This window comes from Alnus glutinosa, chromosome 6, assembly GCF_958979055.1.
Source record: "Alnus glutinosa chromosome 6, dhAlnGlut1.1, whole genome shotgun sequence".
In the NCBI taxonomy this organism is placed as follows: Eukaryota; Viridiplantae; Streptophyta; class Magnoliopsida; order Fagales; family Betulaceae; genus Alnus; species Alnus glutinosa.
The window spans coordinates 21,650,868-21,672,731 of record NC_084891.1 but is presented as its reverse complement, the minus strand read 5'-3'; the positions used below and the strand labels follow the sequence as shown (position 1 = coordinate 21,672,731).

Here is a 21,864-nt window from a genome sequence, read left to right as displayed (position 1 = left end):
ACGATTACTATAGTTATTCAAGCCAAATAATGCTTTACCTAATTCCCAAATCCAACTGAATGAAGCCTTATGGTAAGCCAGGATCCTATACCTAACAAAAAAAAAAAAAAAATGAAAGAAAGAAAGAAAGAAAAGAAGGAAACTATATTATCACAAGCATTTTGAGATTTACGAGATAGAAGCCCCCATTGAAACTAAAAGCATCATGGACAATTGACCTACACAGGATAAGAAACAGATGGCATTAGAAAAAGAAACCTATAAAACAAGAGTAATGTTACACACACTCACACTTCTTTACACCCATTTCTTTACACCCTTCGGTGACTTTTAAAACTACCATTAAATTAAAATCTAATAAAGATCCATATCAAAGTCAATAGTAATTTTAAAAGCCACCTAAAAGTGCGGAAAAGTGGGAACAATTAAGTATCCAAAACAGAATCCAACAGCAACATAGATCAAAATAAAGTTCCAAATGAAGTACTTCAATTACCTAAGTAATATTTACTTTTCTGACTAGGGTACAGGAAACAAGCCAATAATATTATCTTAAAAAAAAAAAGGAAAATCGTAAAAAGAAAAAAGAAAAAAAAGTGCAAGTTCTAATCAGGAGTCAAATGTTAGGTGAATCAATTATAAGGAAAGAAGAACAGCAGCATCAATAACAGTGAACTGAAAAGTAAAAAAAAAAAAAAAACTGTGCATACAAATTTAATGACTGCCACGTAGATGGATAAAATAAAACTGACCAATGAGCAAGTAACATGCCACACAAGAAAATTTTGCTTCCATATCTAATGAGGAATAGAAGTACTTAAACTTAAATACACAGGACAAATCTTAATAACATGATCAATTAAAAAGTCAGACAGAAATAAATCAATAAGAGATATTGGATTGAAAGATATTGATGCATGAGAGGGCACTTTAAGGAAATATCTAGATAGAAAGGGAAAAGCAAATGGATGGGATAGGGCAGGGTGGGTTTATGGTTCAATCTTAGTATCGCTTCATGAAGCATCAAACTCGATAAGAAAAAAGAACAAAAAAAGGCATGAAAGATACCGACTTAGTTATGATGAGATTGAATTGAGAAATGGTTCAAATAAATCACATGGTTTCTTACGTCAAAATATATTACAGTCCAGTGTTTTGTATATATTTTAAGCATGTATCTCAGAAGCTGTGGCATCTCTGATGTAATCGTAAACCACCAATACATTAAGCTGCATAATACATTATGAGAGAAGTAGACCTTCTAGTTCTCTTTGCCCATTTGACATTGCATCAGCTTCATTTAAGGACTACATGCTGCCAAAAGAGAAAAGACTAGAAGAGATTAAATCTCCTGCAAAGCAATGCTCGCAATGATATGAAGAATAACACCATAACAAAAGATAGTTGACTGTTTAAGAAATGGAGTGAAGAGAAAGGAAAAGAGCATTTACAAATAATTTATCATTAAAAAGAGTCTTGGTTATCAGAATTCCACATCAGAAATTAAGTCGTTACCTTAATCTGTGTCCTATTATATGTGTAGGTGATGTGCACAGACCCATCACTAGCCTGGATAACAGCAGGATATGAGAACTCCATTTCCAAATTCTCCTCCAATGTCAAAACATCATGCCATGAGTCACCATCATCCGCAGAGAGTGCCACTTTAAGTACACCCCTTGAGATTGTATTATAAGCAAGTAAGAAACGGCCATCTCTCAATTTAACCCCATCAATACCTGGAAAATTGAACTTTGAAGTCAAAATCAGACAGAACATGAAATGAAAAGAAGAGAAACGTGCAAATAATGACATTAGTTTATAATGCCTCAAATTGAGGTCATTCAATTTTTTATCTGAAACTAAACAAAAATTGACACCAAAATTGTTTATTAAACAATAAATGGATTGTTACTAATTATCCAATTGATCAAATACTGGAGCGGAACTTATTTAAAAAGCCATCAAAACCAAGATGGACTCAATTTCTAAAGTCCAGGTAAATACATTCATTAAAATCAGATGTTTATCTACCCACTCATTTGATGCAAGAAACATAATTTAGCCATTAACCTGAGTTTGGATTGGGGAGTTCAGTAGGTATTGCGTCATCCCAATTCTGCCCACCATCGCGGGATTCCGACATACAAACTCTACCAATATTATCAAAGGATCGCAGTAAAACACGCAAGGTCCCTTTTGCAGTCTGATAAGGAACTGGTTGAATCACACTGAGGGATTCATTTTGTACGTAAATTGGGCCATGCTTTCTCCATGACCGACCGGAATCTGCTGTAATCTGTGCCATGGGAAACAAAAAGCATGTCAACCCTTTCCAAACATCAAAGCACTTCAAATGTTCAATGTAGTTGAGTTGTTGCTAGAACCTCCACCCATGCCCCCCAAGAATTCCAACTTTCGACAGAGGATCCACAGAGCAAGAGCCCATTTTCCAGCAAGATAGGCTAAGGAAAGCAAGCAGTACAGATGGAAAAAGCAGCTTTTGAGTAAATGAGTAATCCCAGACTATATATTATGACTTACATGAGCATACATCATAACAAATTCAAGTTATACCTTATTCTTTATTGGACCTAATATGCCAGGAGGAAGTTGTTCTCTTTCTGTCCAAGTAATACCTTTATCATATGACCGCTTCATGCATCCGCTCCATCTGAGATTCATTAAGCCAAAAATGAGCAGAGGTATCAAAATAAATCTAAAATATGAAAAGTGTGAGTTGTTAATTAGGTACACATTTCTGCAGAGTGCTAAGTAAATCGAGAGTGCGATAATAACATAGAACATATAACGATAACCGAAAACAGAATGTTAAACTCAGACACTTTTACTATGGACAAACTTTTATAATTGAAATGCAACTCCTCAACCATTTGTGGACCTAACGCCTAAAAGAAAGAAAAAGAAAAAAAAGGTTTTGCCATTTTTTTCAAAATTTCAAGGCTATGAAGTTATAAGTATACTAAATTTTTTTTTGATAAGTAGTTATAAGTATACTAAATTCCAACCATTAAATCAACATAGTTGCAAATAAGGTACATGAGAACATCATTAGAAGTTAACCTAAAACATATTACAGAAAAGAACAACATTATTTAATTAGAATAGAAAAGAGATTTATAGAAAAAAGCCAATATTAGTGAATGAACAAATATTAATTGGATTGTGCTAGGAATCTATCAAGGAGAAGAGAAAATAGCATTATAATTTAGTCAGAAAATTGCATTACTTTTGAACCTCTTGACCTATCTTATAGAAGAGCAGCAGCTCGTCTGATGGAAGTTTAAATAACACAGGGTTCCACATTGGAACATCTGGTTCTTCATCAACAACAATGGGTGACTGCCAACAGCCATTCTGCCCAGAAAATTTCCACTCATTGAGTTAGGCAACCATCTAAATATCCAAAGAGGAATATACCAAGAAAGTTAAAAATAATATGTCACTCAAGGAAATTGAAATGAATTGATGAACTCATTTGCAAGTATTCATATGTTTAAAAAACAATTAAGATAGCATAAACACAGAGATGAGGAGTATGTTGAGTCGAAGAATCTTCCAGTAAATGCTAGTTTAAACAATCATTTGTACTTGTGCCTTGTACGCTTGTGAAGGTGGAGGTTTCGGGTTCAACATACCATGGATATTGGATTTTTGGGATGAAGGGTTTTTCCATTGTTTGTTTTAACAAAGAAACAGGGGTTGTAAACCTGGAAATGAATTTGAAAAACAAACCAAGCCTCCTTGTTTTTGGTCGGCTTGGCATGAGAAAAGCAACCCCTGTTTAAAAGTTCAAGGCTAGGCTGAGAGACAAAGAAGTAGTAGACAAATCAGAACTCACAAGCAGCAATGCCACCATTCTATCATTCCAGAAACTAAAAAATTATAGTTTCAACTTGGATAACAATGAGCATACTTAGATGAGCAGAAACTTTAAATCCCATCCCCCCATAAGTCGCAAAGAAACCATTTAAGAAATGCGTCGTTCATAAGCTGATAAACTAAATATGTTGTTACCTCGTAGCGCTGCAACCAAATTTTCACATCAGGTGCTCCCTCTAACGCACCCCCAAAATAAGCAACCAAAAAGAGATCTTTCTTGACCTACACAAACGACAAAGAAACTACTATAATCTAGTCCACTTCCGTATATAAAGCAGACATTGCAAAGTATAAAGTTATAAAAAAAAATGCAAATGGTTTTGTCCTGCATAACCTCAACAATTGTAGAAGCATGACAGCTATTGAAGGGAGTAGAATTTGCAGGAAATGTGAACTCCTCTATTAATGGTCCTTCAATATAACAATCGTTTCTCATATTTAAACTTCGAGGAAATGAATTTACAGGTTCTGTCTCTGCAGATATAACAAATTTCCTGCATAAGTGTTCAGCAGATGTTTAGCTATTGATCAGAGGACTGATATTATGTCAGTACAGCATACACACAAACACATGGTGGGGTATTTTGAAAAAGAAGAAATTGATACAAGCCAAGTTTATTCAATGCCGGATTGCAACTCGCTTATGTCTTTGTTGTTGTTTTTATTATTGGGGATTGTGACTCATTGGGTATGATCATAACGCATCAACTTCAATCAAACAAGTAGACCAAAGACAAGAAATAGACCACCTGGTGAGACGGGCTTGAAAAGGATGAAGGAAGTGGTGGTGGGTGTGGAATGTGAGATTGAATCCGAAGAAGAGAGGGGTGGAATTGAAGCTGCTCCCAATTCCAGATAATGGATCACGCAAATCATACACAATGTGGACTGTAAACAGCAACAACAAAAAGGACAACAACACAACGAACAAAATGCTTCTTCCCATTGATTTGCACATCCCAATCTTCATAAAATGGGTTTCATCTAAGCAATTTCTTTTCTTTTCTTTTTCTTCTTTGTTTATGCATTTACAGATGCATTAAAGTATATTTGTCGAGCAAGTCAGACACATGAAAGAAGAGGACAACAGAGCAATAATTGAATATTACCAAATCCATTTGTTTATAGCATAAATATTTTGAAAAGGCAGTAGAGTACCTAGTCAGTCGCCATGGCTTGGCCGAGGGAAGGAAGTGCGTAAAAGAGAGTTTGATCAGTGTATGTCGTATTAGCGCCTAAACTGGGTTTGACTAATGAGATTTACTACGCGTTGATCTCGTGTCCATCGTTTTTGTAAATTTATCAATAATGGTGTTGTTTGGCAAGCTCCGGAGCAGGACAGAATACTGGCCGGTCACTGTTCACTTTTTCTTTTTCTTTTTTTTTTTTCTTTTTTTTTTTCTTTTTTTTTTTTTTTACATTTTTCAATAATAATCGACCTCAAAACATTTTCACTTTTTATATTACATCAATAATTTTTTATTACTATTCAAATAAAAATATTCGCTACAATACAATTTTTTTTTTACTTTTCTATACAAATTTTTTTTATTTTATATCACACCATCACTTTTTATTAATTTTAAAATTAACAATCCACTACTATATTCTTTACATACATTTGCCAATCAAGTCCAATAGACTTGCACGTTTCATGCAATGAGATGGACACTAAACATTTCTTTTGCCTATTATAGAGAGAGATGTGCCCATCGCTTTTGTAAATCGATGAATAATAGACTTCACATTTCTATACAGACAAAAAAGATATAAACCAAAAATTTCTAATAATAAAAAGAGAGAGGAGATGATACAAAAATACATATTACACATTAATTACACACCCTCCTTTTATATAGGGTGAAATCCATCGTCACATAAGCCCATCCCATGTGAGTGGAGTGTGTAATGTGGATATTTTTTTTTATCATTACTCAAAGAGAGATGTGTAGAATGTGCAACTGTATTAAATAATTTTGAAATACTTAAAAAAAAAAAATTTGAAATAGAAGAATGGAACTGTTTCTTCAAAATATCAAAGATAATAATAGGGTAAAGATTACATACCCCATCAAATAACCACACAATTGATAATGTCCGTCCCAAATTTTCATTTAGACAATGTCGTTTCAAATTATCTAAAATTATCAATGATCTCCAATAACAAAAATACTCTAAATGAAACAAAAAAAAAATTAAAAATTAAAAATTAAAAAAAAAAAAAAAAAGAAGTAAAATTAAAAAAGAAATACATGTAAACCAGGGGTGGACAAATTTAAAATTAAAAAATTAAAAAGCTTTCATTTTTTTCTAAATTAAAATTTTTGTTCTTTTTTAACAAATTTAAATTTCCTTTTTTAAAAAAATTAAAATTAAAATTTTTTGTTTCAATAAAAATAAAATAAAATTTGGTTTTTTTAAAAAATAAAATAAAATATTTCATTTTTTTTTTAAAAAAAACTTATTTCTTTGAATTTTTAAGGGTGCTTTTGTCTTATTTAAAAAATTGTAATGTCATTTCTGTCTTTTTGTTGGCCTTGAGGACATTGATAACTTTCTGATAGTTTAAGAGGGACATTATCAATTGAGTGGTAGTTTGAAGTGAGTATGTTGACTTTTCCCATAATAATAATAAGGATAAATATACGCTGCAAGATTGAAGATTACCGGCCACCCCCATTTGGCCATGGGCCAAAATGGGGGTAGCCAAACCAACCCCAAGGCCAAAATGGGGGTGGTCAAAACCACCCCTAAGAGCCTTGGGAGTGGCTCAACCACTCCCAATGGCTAACCCTTCCATTTTTCTTTTGCCTTTTAAGGGTGGCTAAACCACCCTCAACGCCCATGCCGTGGGCTCAACCACCCCAAACCAAGCGAATTGGGGTGGCTAAACCTGTAATGTCCAAGAAAATATAAAAAAAAAAAAAAAAAAGATGAGGCGTACAGTCGTGTGCCTCACCTAAAGAAAGAAAGAGATGAAGGGTCGTACGACCCTTCAACTAAAAGGTAGCATGCTGCCATTTTTTTTTAAAAAAAAAAGAGAGAAGTGTGAGGCGCATGTGCGCCTCACTTAAAAATAAAAGAAAAGTGCATCTTTTCCATAAGGCCGAGAGAAGAGAAAAGGGAGGAGAGGGAGATTTCTTATTTTCCTATATACAAAAAAATTGTGATTCATGAAGATCCAACGGTCCAATCTTCCATCCGTCTTCGGAAACGTGATCCTTGCACTTGGATCTACGTTTTCACCAATTGTTTTGAGGTAAAGCACTAAACTCATGGTTTTATAATTTTTGAGTAAAATCCTATAAATGAGTTTAATCATCTATGCTCTTTAGCTATTTGGGCATGTTGGTACTTACTTGTGGCTACCCAAACTTTGAGTTTTGGTTTGGTGAACTATTGGTGAGTTTTCCTCAAACCCTAATTTTTAGGTATTTGATTTTAGTTGTATTTTATGGGATTAACCTTTAGAAAATGCTATTGGGTTAACGATATTGTGATTGGGGTAGTGTTTTATAATTATGGGTTAAGTTTGGGAAACCCAAATTTAATGGGTTAAATTAATTTGGGGGTTTTGAAGTGTTTAAAACATAGATTGTGAATTTATGGATTAATTGCATTGGAAGTGCTAAATAATTCCAAATTATCTATGGCTTTCATGAAAATAGGCAATTATGGGATTAGGTCCTAAAAATAATAATTTGTATAAATTGAAATTTTTAATTGTAAATTTAGAAATATTTTCATGTATAGGTTTAGTTAATTAGTGGGAAACTTCTGTCATAGTCTTTGAGCGATTCAAAGTGCTAATTGTTATAGTTGTTGGTTAAATAGCTAAATGGTGCATTGTGTTGTGATTATAGCGGCACTTTGCGGGTCAAACTTAGGATTGTTGGGATCGGGGGTACAAGCAATCCAAAGTGAGTAGTCTACTCACTGAGAAACTATTATTTTCATATATTAATGAATTGCAAAATATATATGTTGTTTTATAAATCCAAACCAACTGTATGTTAAATATATCTGTTTTGGATGATTTGAGTACTTTTGAGTATATTGAAATTATGATGATGTTTTGAAGTATGAATATGATATGTGGAGTTTGAAATGAATTGTGTGACTATATGATATGGTTGGAAATTTTGTAAACTGTGATTGCAGTGGAACATGAAAGTGATTTTAGAGTGAGTATGAAATTGGGATCATAATGCATTGTGTGCTTAACGACACAACTTGGGGCTCGGTGATTGAGTCTGGGACTCGGTTATTTGAGTCTGAAACTCAGTTTCTTGAGCCAGGGGCTCTGGGAACATTGCATATGCATACATATATCATGGTGTGTTTGTGTGTGCTGTTTTTATGATATGTATATTTCTATTTGCATGATTTAAAGGCATTAAGCTTAGATATACCTAGATTGTACGCTACTGGATTGGGTAATGTAAGTGCCTTGCGACACGAAGTTAGCTACATCTGGCAATGCTGTTTCTTTGTATTACTGAGTAAGATGCCATTGATTTATGCTTGATGTACCTAAATTGTACGCTATTGGATTGTGTAATGTAAGTGTCTTACGACACGAAGTTACCTACATCTGGCAATGTTGTTTCTTTGTACATTTGAGCCGCCATGATTTATGCTACCTAGATTGTACGCTACTGGATTGGGTAATGTAAGTGTCTTGCGACACGAAGTTACCTACATCTGGCAATGCTATTTCTTTATACATTTGAGCCACCAAATACAAAAGTATTATAGTAGGTGAGAATGTATGTAGTTGCTTTCAAGGTGGGATGACTGGAACTTCTATATATGTTCACAACTACATAGTATGCTTTAAATGTTTTCTATTAGTTTGTGTTTGCTATATCAACTATGAGGATTTTCAAACAAAAGTTTATAAATTGGTAGCTATTATAGTATACGCAAGACTAAAAATGAAAAGTTGGTTCTTTGCGAAAACTCAGTGAATAATATACCTCTGAGGTCTTAGTGTATTTATTTATGCTAAGACGATGGGCTCATAATTCTACCTATGCGGATGCGACAACCCCCACAACCGTGCAGATTCTGATGCTGTGACTACAGATACTTCTGAGCTAAATGATGACCTAGTGGCCTTATATTTAGGATATTACGATTGAAGTCCACAGCGACAATCGTAATGTGTTGGACTACGGAGTCTTCTGTCTTTTGGTTATCTTTTGTATATGGCTTGTGACGCATGTGTCACTCATTTTTGTATAGCCATTCTTTTGTAATAGTGGTATATGTTGTAAGCCTTAAACAGATAGACATGAGTAATTAGCTCTTTTGTATGGACCACAGACTAGTTATAGATGTGCTTTCGGTTATGACTGATTGGTATCATAATATATTCCGCTGTGTTAGATGTTACTCTGAATATCAGGTACAGGTTATGGAACGTGTACATTATGTTGGCTGAGCGACAAGTAGTCGTGCCACTATGAGGACCCATTTTACGCTTCATGCATGTTTTCAAAAAAAAAAAAAAAGGTTATCACAGCAGATGGTATCAGAGCAGTTAGCTCTAGAGTTGGTTAGGAAAAGCGGAAACTTAAGAGATGCCCTATAGTATAGGATTCTAAAAGCTTTAACATAGACACGGAAAAAAAAATTATGATTCTTGTGCGCATTTCATGGATATTGTGATGCATTTAACCTTTCTTACGCAGTGTTGTTTATGTGGCATTTCATTGTGCAAACTTGAATCTGCCGCCTAGACGACGTAGGGTTCAATGTTGCTATTTGGATGAGGAGTCTGTTCATGGAAGTGGCAGTGATGCACCACCACCTCCCCCTCCGCCTCCTCCACAATACATGCCTGATCTTATGTCACGCCCCCATTTTGGGATATAAGGGAAACGCGAACTAAGTGAGTTTATGAAAAAGACAGAGAGTTTCTAGACACGAGTAATAGTTCTAATTATACTATTTACAATAGCAGTATCAAAAAAAAATTTATACTGGGGTTCAAAGTTATTTACAACTCAAAAGTAAAGTGGTAATACAAAAGCTAGCAATCAACATTGCTAGATAACCACTTAAGTTAAGGGACAGTAATGTGTACAGTTTCTATAACAAAATAAAACTGTACTATTGTAAACTTTTAGCTCTACGGTCCTTGTCCACGAAGGAGTCCCCAAGTACTAAAACTGCTACTATTTACAGATATCTACATCATCAGCTAGTCCACAGAATAGTAGGTCCAGGTTGCCCATTGATGGGGCCAGATCTGTGGATCACTAACAACTAGGAGTCCCACTGGTACTCCTCTCATGACTATTATATAAACCTTTATCTGAAAAAGGTTATGAGGAAAATGGGTGAGTTCGACAACTCAGTAAGGAAATATCAACACCAGGGAAATAAAACATGCTATAAACTCTTTAGTCATATATAATGATGTTTTATACAAAAATAACAAAATAAACAATTAAAACTGACTTTATAAGTATAATTAACAGAACTTAAAATAAGTGAACAAGAAACATTAATAATAGCATGAGAAATTTTATAAATAATCAAGTAAATTCTTATCGTTTATCTTTTGATAAAACTGTAATTGTGGTTTAACCTTTTATAGACTTTACACCGCCAGTTCCCGTGAGCGGCGCACGTTGGTTTTGTTCAAAGGACCTATAGACTCAGCCTGTCGTCACAGAGAAGAGTCGCCGGGTTGGGGATCTTCCCTAGGTGAAGGCCAACCTCGGCCGGTAGCACACATCGTATTTTGGTATGCTTGCCTTGCTACCCTATATGGTACTGATCTTAACTGTTGTAGTGCCTCAGGATTTAAACAATTACTGCACATGAACGTTTTCTGTAATACTGTAGGCTCTGCTATAACTGTATACTTTACTTTAAAACTGTAAGAGCCGCTTTTATAACTATAGTCATGTGCAGACTTTAAACTTTAGATCCTCTTTTCATTCAAAACTATGCAAATCATAAACTTTGGAATACTCTATAATCAAATCTTTGCAATGCTCTTATTCATGACTGTAAATATGCATAATCCATAACTTTAAAATGCTCTTAATCATAACTGTAAATTTATGCACAAAATTGCATGAATAATAACACATGAGTAAATAAAGCTTTACATTGATATAATTAAATTCACATGAGTAAATGCCTCGTAAAATTCCCCAACACTTTTCTCAAAAGATTTTGTAATAAAATCTTGTTGGGGGTTTTTCGATGTTGTATCCCCTTACCTTGCTAAACCAAAGTTTGAGATGTCCTTATACCTAAACAAAACATAAGGATAAATTTTAGATAAAAGTAAAAGTATTCCATTTATAGAATAACCTCTATATAACACCTAAAAAAATATGGTCATCAACATTGATTAATCCTAGAAAATGTATATATATATATATAAAGCTTGGGACAAATGAGGAATTTTGTTAATAGCCCCTAACACCAAGACTTACTGTCCTCCTATAAACATCATGGAATCAATAGCAAGAACTACTCGGCCTTACCAATATCTCTACAATTAGACACTCAAGAATATACATGCACATACAGAGGATAGGAGAGAAAAATTAATATCCAATCAGCCGTCCAAATCGTCCAAAAGCTCAAAAAAAAAACATTAACCAACAATTTCACCTACATCTGAACCAACCTAAAAAAAAAAAAACAGGGAAGAGTTTTCGCAGGTAAAAACCCATCTGAAAAAAAAAAAAAACAATTCTGCCCAACAACCCACTCGGTCTACCCTCAAATCCTGCTCTAAATTCTTCTAAAAAAACATCTAAATATGGAAAAGGACTAGATTTTCACTTACCCATGGAAAAATTTGGCTTCCTATGGTATGGGTACCGGCAAAATCGCCGAAAATGGTCCACCAAGGACGTCGCCGCCGCGGAGCCGTGGCCTGCCGGTCCGGCGGCGTCGTCCGCCCAGTCCGGTAGCCAACCCACCGGCTGGGTCTTCTTCTTTCCTCCCCTCCCTCTCTCGGCCAACACTCATCTCTCCCTCATCTCCACTCTCGGCTCCCTCTCTGATCGTGAATGAAGGAAATGAAGAAGAAACAAACAGAGAAGGAAGAAGAAAAGAGGAAGGAAAAGAAGAAGAGGAAAGAAAACAAAACAATTGTGATGGTCTGGGTCACGCACGGGTACTGAGAGAAGAGAAAGAAAACAGGAAAAAAATAATAATATACATATGCCAAAAACGTTAAAGAGCTAGAAAACAAAAAGAATGTGCACTAGAAACTCAAGAAAATACCTGTTGATTTTACTCTGGGTTATAAGCTTCTCAGTTCAGCTAATGGAAGGCGTGAAGAAGAAAGATAAGCACAGCCTTTTTAAGTCAGAAGATCGGATGAAAGTTACTTGAAGAAGAAGAAGTCTATTACGTGCAGGTTATGCAGATTAAGCACATCTGTAACGCCCCGCCTTTTACAAAAAGGCGTTAAGTGAAAATTTTCGAATTTTCACGTGACATTACTACAACCTCTTCAGAGTTAAGATTTGGCAGCGGAATAAAAAGGTATCCAATCGGTTTGGAATAAATAACACGACAGAGCTTCTAATTGAAATACTTCTAGACGTTCTTAAAGAAAATGTTTAGACAAATACATGTAAACATGTGTCAACAGTGACACAAGAGAATACATGGAAATTATTAGCAATCTTGTCAACATAAAACATTATAAACATAGAAAACTATAAACAAAATGCAAACTATGCGCCCTTAGCCTTAAGACCTCTTGAGCTCTATTCCTTATCTATAAACCTGCACCAATATACATATATATATAGAAGCAAAAACACAAAACACTAAAGTGAGTCCACTGTTTTCAATAATATGATGATTACTGATTTAATTAACAATATACGATGCAATGATATGATGTAATGACAGTTTTATATGCACAGTCTTAATTATTCTCTTTTTGCACTCCTCTCATACCAGGGCCATTAAATCCCTGTTCATTTAAGCGGCTAATTATTGGAGCACAGACTCCCTTACCATGTTTTCTTAGCTTTTTCGCACTAGTAGTCAAAGTAGCATACTTAGTACATTGGTCATCTCGACAACCAAGTACATTGACCATCCCGACAGTCAATTAAGTAGCCATAACTTGCCTAGCACATTGACCATCCCAACAGCCAACTTGTACTTATTATTGTTTTTCACACAGGCGGTATGCCTGTCCATTGGTCATCCCAACAACCAACTTGTTATTAACCCTGCATCAGAATTATTAACAGTATGCAATATACTATTCCTATGCATATAATTAAATAAAGCAGAAATCACAACATTATAAAAAACAACCACGTATGATCCTCAGTGAGTAAAAATACTCACAGTTATTTTTCGCTTCGGAAAGTGTTTACAGATAAATATTCACTGCAATAATTTAATACAAACAATAGTGAATTAATATAATTCACTGACAATACATTTTAAAGTTATTCCCATTTTTAACCTTTAAACCTTATTATAATCTTTAACATTATCTAGACATAGTAACGGCGTATAATTAGTTTAATTATAAAAGTTTTATCATTAAAAAGCATATATATAATAATTTACTAGATATAAATAATGAGCTTTATAACCTTATTTTATTCTTTATAAAGTCCGGGCAGCATAACGGCATTAATATCAATAATATCTAAAATACTTAAAAATATTTGCGCAGCGTAACGGCGTTTTTGTAAAGTAATATATTTATATTCGGGCATCATAACGGCGTATTTTTATATTTCAATACTCCGTTTGAAATACCCTGTTTAGAAATACATCTTAAAAACATTAGATTAATAAATAACTCATATAATCAACAATATTAGAACAAAACCTTAAAAAAAGCTAAATATCATTTCCTTTTCCTTTCCCTTTTCTTTTTCTCTCCTTCTTCCTCTTCCTTCACAGTATAGCCGAGAGAGGCAAAGAGATAGAGAAGGAGAAAGAGCTTGGGAGAGAGACTTACCCACGGGAGAGAGAGAGCTTAGGATTTCTTCTACCTTCTTCTGCTAGACAAACCGAGAGAGAGAGAGAGAGAGAGAGAGAGAGAGAGAGAAAGAGAGAGACAGAATTTGAGAGAGATTGGGAGAGAGTTTTGAGAGAGAAATGAGATGTATAATTGAAGGAATGGATTGGGCTCCTTTTATAGTGAAATGAACGGCCAAGATTGCTCCAAAACGACCGCACCTAACGGCTGGGGAGAAGATTTGGGGAGATTTGGTATTAAATATCAGATTTTCGGAGATTCGGTGCATGAATCTGTTTTCTGCAGAAAGTCGATCGATCCACTTTTATGTCGATCGATCTACTTGAACAGTAGGTCGATCGATCCACTTTTTACACTATAAAATAATCGATCGATCCAATATACTTAGCCAAATTTTCACTCGTTTCAGCACTTATATAACTAAATCGCTCGATCGATTTCGGCTTCTAATAAGGGTTCGATTCTTTAATCGCACGATCGATTTTAAGACATTAAACAATCGCTCGATCGATTCTATAATCGATCGATCGAATTAGACTTAGTTTAATTCTAATCCATTTAACTCTTATATACTTATACACATATTTCTAATAAATATTTAATCTCTTAAATATTTATACCTATCTTGATGAATATTTATTCCACAAATATTCATATGTATGTTATTCCTATTATTAGGCCTTAAATCGTATTTTAAGATATTTTACTCAATCTCTTAAAATACGGGGTATTACAATCCATAAAAACATGAAGTTACCAACTTGCCACACGTCCCTCTAATCTGCCAGATTTTTTTTTTTTTTTTATAAAAAATTAATCTCCTTTTAATAACACCTTCTAAAAAAATATAAAAAAAAATTATAATATTTTAATTATTAGATATTTTAATTATTATTATTATTATTATTATTATTATTATTATTATTATTATTATTATCTGAGGTGTTATATCTTAGGTTGTTTTAGGATGCATTATTGGCCGCTGCACTTAGGCTAGCCAAGCATGCTCCAGTGGTTGGATGTTCCTTCGTTCATTTAACCAAGCATAATTCGCCTTATTTCAATGGGGATGAGGGGCCAATTGCAGTTGATGATTGGCTTACCTCTCATGAGGATTTGATAGAGACATTGCACTGTACATATGCACAAAAGGTGGACTATGTAAACATGAAGCTAATAGGTGAGGCAAAGAACTAGTGGAAGCCGAGGAAAATACACCTCACTACAGAGTATAGGCAAGGTGTTCCTATTCCCTGGGAGCACTTCAAAAGAGAGTTTAACAATCGTTTCTTCCCACATGCATAGAGGCAGCAATGTGTAAGATATTTCCAAGATCTGAAACAGGGGTCTATGACAGTTGAGCAATACTCGGCTGAATTTCAAAGGTTGTCAAGGTATGCCCCAAACCTTATACCGGATGAAGAATCAAAAGCTGAGCAATTTTGCGATGGGTTGACTCCGCGAATTCTTGAAAGGATCATCCACGTCAGGGTGACTGACTACTCAGAGATGGTACACATGGCGACTATGTCAGAGAAAGAAATTAAGGCAACAACTGTAGACTATCTCACTAGGAAGAGGACAAGGTTTGCAGGAACTTCCTCCACACTACTGCCCAAGAAGCAAGCCACTAACAGTAGTGTCGGGTCACAAGGAAGAAGGAGCACTCCTCCTAGTCAAGGTAGTAGTGGGAACCCAAAGTGCAACACATGTGAGAGATCGCATACAGGGATGTGTAGGACGAAAACAAATGCATGTTTCAAGTGTGGCAAGACAGGCCACTTTGCTAGATTGCTCACAAACAAGTGCGAGTAGAGGACAAGGGTCTCAGGCTAACATCAATCAGCCTAGGCCTTCAGTTCCAACTCGAGTGTATGCTATCACCCAATAGAATGTCCTAGCTGAGGATAATGCTACCGATGTGGTCACAAGTACGATTCCATTATTTGGTAGTGTTGCTTGTGTATTGTTTGATCTGGGTGCTACACACTCGTTTATCTCATCATCATACGTGAAGTTGTGTAAAGTGAACACATAACCATTAGAGCATAATATATGTGTAGCCATTTCTGTCGGCGACGCTATCACTTGTAAAAAGTATGTGGACAATTGTCCTATTGTGATTGAAGGGAGAGTCTTACCGGCGAAGTTAGCAGTATTTGGCATGATGAGCTTTGATGTCATTCTTGGAATGGATTGGTTATCGAAGTATAATGCTAACATGGATTGCCATAGGAAGGAGATCACTTTCAGACTTCATGGCATAGAATAGTTCACATATTGTGGATCTAGAGTACTATCTACTCCACCACTCGTCTTTGCCGTTCAAGCTCTCAAAAATGTTAGAGACGGAGCACAGGCTTACTTAGCATATGTACAAGATAAGCTAGAGACTCAAGCGAAGTTGGAAAACATTCAGTTAGTATGTCACTACACGGATGTTTTCTCTGAAGTCACAGGTTTACCTTCAGATCGTGAAGTTAGTTCTCTATTGACTTAGTGCCGGGGACTTAACCGATCCACAAGGCACCTTATCGAATGGCACCGACAGAGTTAAGAGAGTTGAAAAAGCAACACCAAGTGTTACTTTACCAGGGCTTCATCCACCCAAGTGTGTCACTGTGGGAAGCGCCGGTGTTGTTTGTAAAGAAGAAAGATGGATCTATGCGGATGTGTATTGACTACCGCGAGTTGAATAAGGTTACTATAAAAAATAAGTATCCCTTACTAAGGATTGACGATTTGTTCGATCAACTCAAGGGAGCTTCGGTGTTCTCGAAGATAGACCTTCTTTCAGGGTACCATCAGTTGAAAGTGAGAGAAGAAGACATCCCCAAGACGGCAATTCGAACGGGGTATGGTCATTATGAGTTTTTGGTGATGACTTTCGAATTGACTAATGGCCCTTCTGTGTTTATAGATTTGATGAATCGGGTGTTTCATGAATACTTGGATTCTTTTGTGGTGGTATTCATTGATGACATATTGGTCTATTCGGCCAATTATGCGAAGCATTAGGAACACTTGAAGATTGTGTTGGAGAAGCTGCAAGAAAAGAAACTATTTGCCAAGTTCAAGAAGTGTGAGTTTTGACTTGAAGAAGTAGCATTTTTGGGCCATATTATAAGCAAGGATGGCCTAGCAGTTGATCCAGCCAAAGTACAAGCAGTCGTGGAATGGGAAAGGCCAACCAGTGTACAGAAAATCCGTAGTTTCTTAGGCTTAGCAGGGTATTACAGGAGGTTTATTGATGGGTTTTCTTCATTGTTAGGGCCACTCACTGCTCTTACAAAGAAGAATGCTTCATTTGTATGGAGTGATAAATGTGAAGCCAGTTTTTAGGAATTGAAGCGTAGATTGGTTACTGCACTAGTGTTGACATTACCTATGGAATCAGTTGGGTATGTGGTCTACATGGATGCATTGAAGATGGGCTTGGGATGTGTACTTATGCAACAAGGTCGAGTGGTGGCCTATACTTCAAGACAGCTGAAAGAACATGAAAAGAATTATCCTACTCATGACTTAGAGTTGGCAGCAGTTGTCTATGCATTGAAGATATGGAGACATTACCTCTATGGTGAGAAGTGTGAAATTCATACAGATAACCAGAGCCTTAAGTACATTTTCACGCTGAGAGATTTGAACATGAGGCAAAGGAGATGGCTCGAGGTTTTGAAAGACTATGATAGCAAGATGTTCCATCATCCTGTTGAGGCTAATGCAGTAGCTGATGCATTGAGTAGGAAGTATCGAAAAGAAGAGACAGATCCAGAGGAAATTATGGGAGAGTTGTCTCAGCAGTTCGCCATTGTACGAATTGATGAAGTGATGACAGAAGGTCCTTCTATTATGGCAACACTTGTGGTTGAACCTATGAGTGATTACATAATTAGAATGACACAAGAAAATGATATTGAGTTGCAAGACCTTGGGGATAAAGCTAGACAAGGAGAAGTTGATGGGTTCTATATCACTGAAGGTGGGACTTTGAAGACAAGCAGTGGAAGAACAGTTGTTCCCTGTGATGCTGAGTTAAGGAAAAGTATCCTTAATAAAGCTCACCAAACACGGTATACAGTGCACCTAGGCAACAACAAGATGTATCAAGATATGAAAAAGAAGTTTTTGTGGCACTGCATGAAGAAGGATTTTGCTAAGTATGTTGCACAGTATCATTCATGCCAACTTGTGAAAGCTAGACATAAGAAGCTTGTAGGGATACTTAAACCACTTAAAGTGCTAGTATGTAAATGAGATCAGATTTCTATGAATTTTGTCGTTGGTCTTCCAAAAGCACCAAGCGGACAAGATGCTATATGGGTTATTGTGGACAGATTGACGAAGAGTGCTCATTTCCTTCCCATTAAGATCACTGACTCGTTGGAAAAATTGGCAGATCTGTATGTGCAGGAAATTGTGAGACTACATGGAGTGCCTATCTCCAGTGTGTCGGACCGTGATCCACGATTCACATCGAGATTTTGGGAGAAGCTACATAGTGCGTACGAAGTTGAATTTTAGCACGGCTTATCATCCGCAAACCGATGGCCAATCCGAGAGAACCATTTAGACACTCGAGGATATGCTTAAGTTGTACGTGTTGGATTTCAAGGGGAGTTGGATATGTCATTTGTCATTAGTTGAGTTTGTCTATAATAACAGTTTTCAGACAACTATTGGCATGGCACCGTATGAGGCGTTGTATGAGCTCAAATATCGATCGCCTTTGTATTAGGATGAAATAGGTGAGAGACAGTTGTTGGGGCCAGAATTAGTGCAGGTGATGAAGGAAAAGATTGCATTGATTCGAAAGCGCATGCTTACCGCGTAGTCTAGACAGAAAAGCTATGCAGATAAACATCGTCGTGAGTTAAAATTTACAGTTGGTGGCCTTGTGTATCTCAAGGTGTCACCAATGCGGAATGTGTTTCGTTTTGGCAACAAAGACAAGCTCAGTCCAAGGTATGTTGGACCATTTAAAGTGTTGAAATAAGTGAGCTCCTTAGCATATAAGATCGAGATGTCTCCTAATTTGGCGGGCGTTCACGACGTCTTTCACGTCTAATAGTTGTAGAAGTGCATTCACTATCCATCTCAGGTGATTAGTCACGAGCCTTTTGATATTCAGCCTAATCTGACATATGAAGAGTTGCTCGTGCAAATTTTGGATCGTAGGGAACAACAGTTGAGGACTAAGATGATTCCGCTTGTAAAAGTGTTATGGCAAAACCACGGAGTTGAGGAAGCTTCATGGGAGCTTGAGCAACAGATGCGGGATAAATATCCCCGCTTGTTTGAGTGAACCCAGGTATGTTTCGTGGATTCATACTGAGTTGTGTTTCGTTTTATGTAAATGTCATGTTTGCATGATCACGTAATAGTTGAACGTTCAAATTTCGAGGACAAAATTTTTATAAGGAGGGAGGGATTTAATGTTCAAGAAAATATAAAAAGAAAGATGAGGCGCACAGTCACCTAAAGAAAGAAAAAGATGAAGGGTCGTACGACCCTTCAGCTAAAAGGCAACACACTGCCTTTAAAAAAAAAAGAAAAAGAAAAAAGTGTGAGGTGCATATGTGCCTCACTTAAAAAGAAAAGAAAAGAGGCAGTGTGCCGCTTTTCCGTAAGGCTGAAAGAAGAGAAAAGGGGGGAGATGGAGATTTCTCATTTTCCTATATACAAAAAAAATTTTGATCCACAAAGATCCAACGGTCCGATCTTCAATCTGTCTTTGGAAATGTGATCATTGCACTTGGATCTACGTTTTCACCGATTGTTTTAAGCTAAAACACTAAATTCATGATTTTGTAATTTTTGGGTAAAATCCTATAAATGAGTTTAATCCTCTATGTTCTTTAGGTATTTGGGCTTGTTGGAACTTACTTGTGGCTACCCAAACCTTGAGTTTTGATTTGGTGAACTATTGGTGAGTTTTTCTCAAACCCTAACTTTTAGGTATTTGATTTTGATTGTATTTTATGGGATTAACCCTTAGTAAATACTATTGGGTTAATGATATTGTGATTGGTAGTGTTTTATAATTATGGGTTAAGTTTGGGAAACCTTAATTTAATGGGTTAAATTAATTTGGAGATTTTGAAGTGTTTAAAACATAGATTGTGAATTTATGGATTAATTGCATTGAAAGTGTTAAATAATTCCCAAATTATCTATAGGTTTCATGAAAATAGGCAATTCTGGGATTAAGTTCTAAAAATGATAATTTGTATAAATTGAAATTTTTAATTGTAAATTTAAGAATATTTTCATGTATAAGTTTAGTTAATTTGCGGTAAACTTGTGTCGTAGCCTTTGAGCAATTCAAAGTGCTAATTGTTAAAATTGTTGGTTAAATAGCTAAATGGTGCATTGTGTTGTGATTATAGCGGCACTTTGCGGGTCAAACCTAGAATTGTTGAAATCGGGAGTACGAGCAATTCAATGTGAATATTCTACTCACTAAGAAACTATTATTTTCATATATTAATAAATTGCAAAATATATATGTTGTTTTCTAAATCCGAACCAACTGTATATTGAATATATATATGTTTTGAATGATTTGAGTATTTTTGAGTATATTGAAATTATGATGATGTTTTGAAGTATGAATATGATATGTGGAATTATGAATGAATTGTGTGACTGAATGATATGGTTAGGAATTTTGTAAACTGTGATTGCAGTGGAACATGAAAGTGATTTTAGAGTGAGTATAAAATTGGGATCATGATGCATTGTGTGCTTAATGGCACAACTTGGGACTCGGTGATTGAGTTTGGGACTCGGTGATTTGAGTCTGGGACTCAGTTTCTTGAGCCAGGGGCTCTGGGGACATTGCATATGCATACATATATCATGGTGTATTTCTGTATGCTGTTTTTATGATATGTATTTTTTTTATTTGCATGATTTAAAGGCATTGAGCTTAGATATACCTAGATTGTACGCTACTGGATTGGGTAATGTAAGTGTCTTGAGACACGAAGTTACCTACATCTGGCAATGTTGTTTCTTTGTATTGTTGAGTAAGATGTCATTGATTTATGCTTGATGTACCTAAATTTTACGTTATTGGATTGGGTAATGTAAGTGTCTTACGACACAAAGTTACCTACATCTGGTAATGCTGTTTCTTTGTACATTTGAGCCGCCATTGATTTATGCATGATGTAGCTAGATTGTATGCTATTGGATTGGGTAATGTAAATGTCTTGCGACACGAAGTTACCTACATCCGGCAATGCTGTTTCTTTGTACATTTGAGCCACCAAATACAAAAATATTATAGTAGGTGAGAATGTATGTAGTTGCTTCCAAGGTAGGATGACTGGAACTTCTATATATATTCGCAGCTACATAGTATGCTTTAAATGTTTTCTATTAGTTGGTGTTTGTTATATCAGCTATAAGGATTTTCAAACAAAAGTTTATAAATTGGTAGCTGTTATAGTGTACGCGAGACTAAAAAAGAAAAGTTAGTTCTTTGCGAAAACTCAGTGAATAATATACCTCTGAGGTCTTAGTGTATTTATTTATGCTAAGACGGTGGGATCATAATTCCACATGTGTGGATGCGGCAACCCCCTCAACCGTGCAGATTCCGATGCTGTGACTGCAGGTACTCCTGAGCTAGATGATGACCTAGTGGCCTTATATTTGTGGTATTACGATTGAAGTCCACAGCGACAATCGTAATGTGTTGGACTACGAAGTCTTCTGTCTTTTGGTTATATTTTGTATATGGCTTGTGACGCACGTGTCACTCATTTTTGTATAGCCATGCTTTTGTAATAGTGGTATATGTTGTAAGCCTTAAACATATAGACATGAGTAATTGACTCTTTTGTATGGACCACTGACTAGTTATAGATGTGCTTTTCGTTATGACTGATTGGTATCATGATATATTCTGTTTTGTTAGATGTTACTCTAAATATCAGGTACATGTTATGGAA

General features: G+C 35.7%; 1 protein-coding gene across 3 annotated transcripts; it reads right to left on the bottom strand.

The window, feature by feature from the left end:
• Positions 1-1,065: 1,065 nt before the first annotated feature.
• On the bottom strand, positions 1,066-5,207 carry LOC133870968 (uncharacterized). Of its 3 annotated transcripts, none has more exons than XM_062308282.1 (9): positions 5,062-5,207; positions 4,238-4,397; positions 4,039-4,125; positions 3,251-3,378; positions 2,578-2,674; positions 2,388-2,465; positions 2,074-2,299; positions 1,516-1,739; positions 1,066-1,314 (listed from the first exon to the last, which is right to left on the bottom strand). In XM_062308282.1, the coding sequence occupies exons 2-9, from the start codon at positions 4,337-4,339 to the stop codon at positions 1,297-1,299; spliced, it is 960 nt and encodes a 319-aa protein (XP_062164266.1). In that variant the 5' UTR covers positions 4,340-4,397; positions 5,062-5,207; the 3' UTR covers positions 1,066-1,296. The 3 variants fall into 3 exon arrangements, with proteins under 3 accessions (XP_062164266.1, XP_062164267.1, XP_062164265.1); XM_062308283.1 differs by having other exon boundaries at positions 4,238-4,377; positions 5,062-5,178; XM_062308281.1 differs by lacking the exon at positions 5,062-5,207 and adding an exon at positions 4,653-4,954.
• Positions 5,208-21,864: the final 16,657 nt, after the last annotated feature.